A 5,000-nucleotide genomic window follows, 5' to 3' on the forward strand; every position below is an offset into this window, starting at 1 on the left:
CACATGATCGCCTGGGCCAAGAGGATCCCAGGTGGGCACTACCCTAAACCCTTAACCCTTAACCCTTACCCCTTAATCCTTAACCCTTAACCCTTAACCCTAACCCTTAACCCTAACCCTTAACGTTAACCCTAACCCTTAACCCTAAACCCTTAACTCTAACCCTTAACCCTAACCCTTACCCTTAACCCTTAACCCTTAACTCTAACCCTAAACCCTAAACCAGCTCGTTCACATGATCGCCTGGGCCAAGAGGATCCCAGATGGGCACTACCCTAAACCCTACACCCTACACCTTAACCCTTAACTCTAACCTTAACCCTTAACCCTAACCCTTAACCCTAAACCCTAAACCCTTAACTCTAACCTTAAACCCTTAACCATAAACCATAAACCCTTAACCCTAAACCAGCTCGTTCACATGATCGCCTGGGCCAAGAGGATCCCAGGTGGGCACTACCCTAACCCTAAATCCTTAACGTTAACCCTTAACCCTAAACCCTTAACCCTTAACCCTTAACTCTAACCTTAAACCCTTAACCATAAACCCTAAACCAGCTTGTTCACATGATCGCATGGGCCAAGAGGATCCCAGGTGGGCACTACCCTAAACCCTTAACCGTTAACCCTTAACCGTTAACCCTAACCCTTAACCCTAAACCCTAAACCCTTAACGTTAACCCTTAACCCTTAACTCTAACCCTAAACCCTTAACCCTAACCCTAAACCCTAAACCCTTAACCCTTAACCCTTAACCCTAACCCTTAACCGTTAACCCTTAACTCTAACCTTAAACCCTTAACCATAAACCCTAAACCTTAACCCTAAACCAGCTCGTTCACATGATCGCATGGGCCAAGAGGATCCCAGGTGGGCACTACCCTAACCCTAAATCCTTAACCCTTAACCCTTAACCCTTAACTCTAACCTTAAACCCTTAACCATGAACCCTAAACCAGCTCGTTCACATGATCACATGGGTCAAGAGGATCCCAGGTGGGCACTACCTTAACCCTTAACCCTTAACTCTAACCTTAAACCCTTAACCATAAACCCTAAAACTTAACCCTAAACCAGCTCGTTCATATGATCGCGTGGCAGTAAACCCTTAACCCTAAAAATGACTTCCCTGCCCTTGTATTCATCTTAGGGAGGTCCATGCCCCTACCAACTCCACAATGACCTCCCTTTACCACACATTTTGATTTCATTCAGCGAAATATTTCAATTAATTTTGATACATGTCAACATATCTGAATCTGCAGCCATAACCACAGCGCTAGTCACCACGCTAGCCCTTCTGCTGAACCTGTGGTCATAGCCACAGTGCTGAAGTTCCAAAGCTCCAAAGCTCTGTCTCCACATGTCCATGAGTCCACTTCTGCCACGGAACAACCTGGCCCTTCTTGGTTACCATGAGCACTAGACCATGGTGTCCTTGGCAACAGCCTTGCCTGTGCTTTATTCAGGGGATCGCCATGGCAATGGGGAGAGGTGGGGCAGGAGAGTGATTAGTGTTGTCTGATGGAAAATCTGCTTCAGTGCAAGTGGTCTACAGACAGCGTCACTCTCCATAACACAGAGAAACACACACACACTCACACACACACACACACATTATAGCTATTATATTTCAATCAGTTAACCTCATACTGAAAGGAACACTTCACCGTTTTTTCATATTAAACTATGTTATTCCCTTAACTAAGATGAGTTGATAAATACCTCTCACGTTTCAATGTGTGCCCTCACTGGCTCTGGTGCACAGCGCTGCTTTGATAGCACTTAGCTATCCCAGTTCATTCATTAGGATCAAAACAGAGATGAAGTTAGAAGCGACCAAACACCAATGCTTATGCAGGTGCTGTGTTAGTGAGTGATTCAGGTGTTTGTGTCGACCACGTTGTGAACGTGTTAGTGAGTGATTCAGGTGTTTGTGTCGACCACGTTGTGAACGTGTTAGTGATTCAGGTGTTTGTGTCGACCATGTTGTAAACGTGTTAGTGATTCAGGTGTTTGTGTCGACCATGTTGTGAACGTGTTAGTGAGTGATTCAGGTGTTTGTGTCAGCCACGTTGTGAACGTGTTAGTGAGTGATTCAGGTGTTTGTGTCGGCCATGTTGTGAACGTGTTAGTGAGTGATTCAGGTGTTTGTGTCAGCCACGTTGTGAACGTGTTAGTGAGTGATTCAGGTGTTTGTGTCGGCCATGTTGTAAACGTGGAGTGGTGCTTTCGGGAGATGTGATGCTGATTTGGACAGTTGTAACATTGTGATGTCATAGTGATGTAGTCTTCTATCACCAGGGTGACAGCACCTTTTTGTTGTCACCAATCACTATGACAACACCTTTTTGTTGTTTCCTCACGTCTGATTGGCTGCAGGGTTCCCGGAGCTGTCGCTGCATGACCAGGTGCACCTGCTGGAGAGCTCTTGGCTGGAGATCCTGATGATCGGACTCATCTGGAGGTCCATCCACTGCCCAGGGAAGCTGATCTTCGCCCAGGACCTCATCCTAGACAGGTAACCTTATCCTGGACAGGTAGTTATCTTCGCCCAGGACCTCATCCTAGACAGGTAACCTTATCCTGGACAGGTAGTTATCTTCGCCCAGGACCTCATCCTAGACAGGTAACCTCATCCTAGACAGGTAACCTTATCTTCGCCCAGGACCTCATCCTAGACAGGTAACCTTATCCTGCCCAGGGAAGCTGATCTTCGCCCAGGACCTCATCCTAGACAGGTAGTTATCTTCGCCCAGGACCTCATCCTAGACAGGTAGTTATCTTCGCCCAGGACCTCATCCTAGACAGGTAACCTTATCCTGGACAGGTAGTTATCTTCGCCCAGGACCTTATCCTAAACAGGTAGTTATCTTTGCCCAGGGCCTTATCCTAGACAGGTAGGAAAGCTTATCTTCACTCAAGACCTTATCCTGGACAGGTAGGGGAACCTCACCTTCACTCAGGAGCTTATCCTAGACAGGTAGGAAAGCTTAACTTCGCCCAGGGCCTCATCCGTTATCAGCACAGTGCATGGTTATTGTGAGATATACTAGAACTCTGATGGGCATTCTGCCTGACCTCTAGTTTTGAACTCTGACCTCTGATGTTGCTCCAACATGACCCTCTCAGTGGTGGAGTCTCGTAAACCCATTTTAGCGCCTGGACTCTTCCTCTGTGGAGAAATACTGCTTAAATGAGTGCAGAATTGCAGAAATTTGAATTTCCCCTTGGGGATCAATAAAGTATCTATCTATCTATCTATCTATCTAGAATTGATATTGTTTTCCTGAACTATTCAAGGTCTTCCCTGGAAAAGATATTGCCTGGATGGCAGTATAATGTTGCGTAAATACATGATTCAGAATTGATTGTGCTTTGCCAAATGTGCAAGATTCCCATGTTACCACTGATGCTCCTCCACACCATCAGAGACTCAAACTGAGCACTGAAACAAGTTGGATTTGTTGGATACGTGGATAGACCCTCTCTTCTCTAGCCTTTGAAAACAGAACAAAAATTTGCTCTGGAACAGATCATACAGAAGAAGGACGTGTTTGCGATTCTACCAACCGGCTCTGGTAAAAGTTTAATTTACCAACTAGCCCTGCTTGTGGCAATTGTGTATGGAGTCATTTGAACGATGCCCATTATTGATCATGCCTCTTGTGCAGTAGAAACAAAGCGCAGCCTCCCCAGACTAATGTTCAATCTTAAAAGATTGAGCTTAGTATGGTGAAAACCAGACTAGCCAGTAGCCAGCTCTAGCTTTGAATGAATGATCTGTGTTACTACCTCGCTAGCTTTCCATTTTTAAAAATGGAATTCATGGTAATAGCACAAATAATTCAGTGTTTATCAGGGCTGCCAAGTTTCAGAAAATGGCAAGTGTGAGAGTTCGTCCGCCGAGCATAGGTCGGCGGCGAAATTTTTTTTTTCACTGTCACACTAAAAGCGTGACATTTGGCAGCTCCGATTAGAGTCGATTTTTCAAGTGTGAAATTGTCAAGAAAGAGGCAAATAAATGTTACACAGCTCTGCAACAAGTGACAATTATAGACTTAGCAGCCTTAACGTTAACTTGGAAAATCAAGGAGAAACAGCGAATCAACAGTAAACAAAATCTAGCAAGCAGTAGAACGTTTTAAATCTAATTGTCGGAGTCGGCGCTGTTGTGTGTTTGAAAGATAAGTTAGAGGCGCCAAGACCCGCCTTACGTTGCTTCTGATTTGTTTATATTGCGTGATGCCTTCCGTGGTTGGTGAGATTTAGGCACAAAGGACTGATGGATTGGTTATTGCTGTCAGTCAATCAGAGCTCGAACTATGGCAAGGCAATGACCAAGGCAATTATCATCATGAAAAAAAAAATATATATATAGTGCACTGAATGGGGAAATATTTTGCGTGACAAATGTCAAGTATGGCGTGTGGTGTGAGAATGGGTCAAATTGCGTGACTGTCACGCCCAAAGCGTGAGACTTGGCAGCCCTGGTTTATGATGACTGTTAGCGCTTCAAAAAACACTATTTTATGCCACTGACAGTGCTCAAAATATGACATTGTATGACATTGGCAACAGGGACCAGAGCTCCAAAAATAAGCCCAAGTGATTCTTGTGAAGGACCCAGATTTCAGATTGCCTGGCGCTGGGGCAGTCTTCACAACCACACACACACACACGCACACACACACACACACACACACACATACACACACACACACACACACACACACACACACACGCACGCACGCACGCACACACACACACACACACACACACACACACACACACTGGTGCTGGAGCAGTCTTCACAACCCAGCGGCTATTCTAGACTCACAAGGAACACATTTAATCAAAGCCATCATCCTTAAGAGAGATGGGAGATGGGGGGGCAGAATAAGATGGGGGTGAGAATGAGAGAATGAGCTGGAGAGAGAGCGGAAAAAATGAGAAAGAATGACAGAGAGAGAGAGGGGGATGAGAAAGATGGACGGAGA

The 5,000-nt window shown here is 45.4% G+C and overlaps 1 protein-coding gene across 2 annotated transcripts in view; it reads left to right on the plus strand.

Moving 5' to 3' along the window:
• The window catches only part of esr1 (estrogen receptor 1), a 14,835-nt gene that overhangs the window by 4,342 nt on the left and 5,493 nt on the right, over positions 1-5,000 (plus strand). For both annotated transcript variants that reach the window (XM_062550088.1, XM_062550087.1), the window contains one exon: positions 2,383-2,521. In XM_062550088.1, coding sequence (XP_062406072.1) covers positions 2,383-2,521 — 139 coding nt within the window. The remainder of the gene's footprint in view (positions 1-2,382; positions 2,522-5,000) is intronic.

Source organism: Sardina pilchardus, chromosome 12 (genome assembly GCF_963854185.1).
Source record: "Sardina pilchardus chromosome 12, fSarPil1.1, whole genome shotgun sequence".
Classification (NCBI taxonomy): Eukaryota; Metazoa; Chordata; class Actinopteri; order Clupeiformes; family Clupeidae; genus Sardina; species Sardina pilchardus.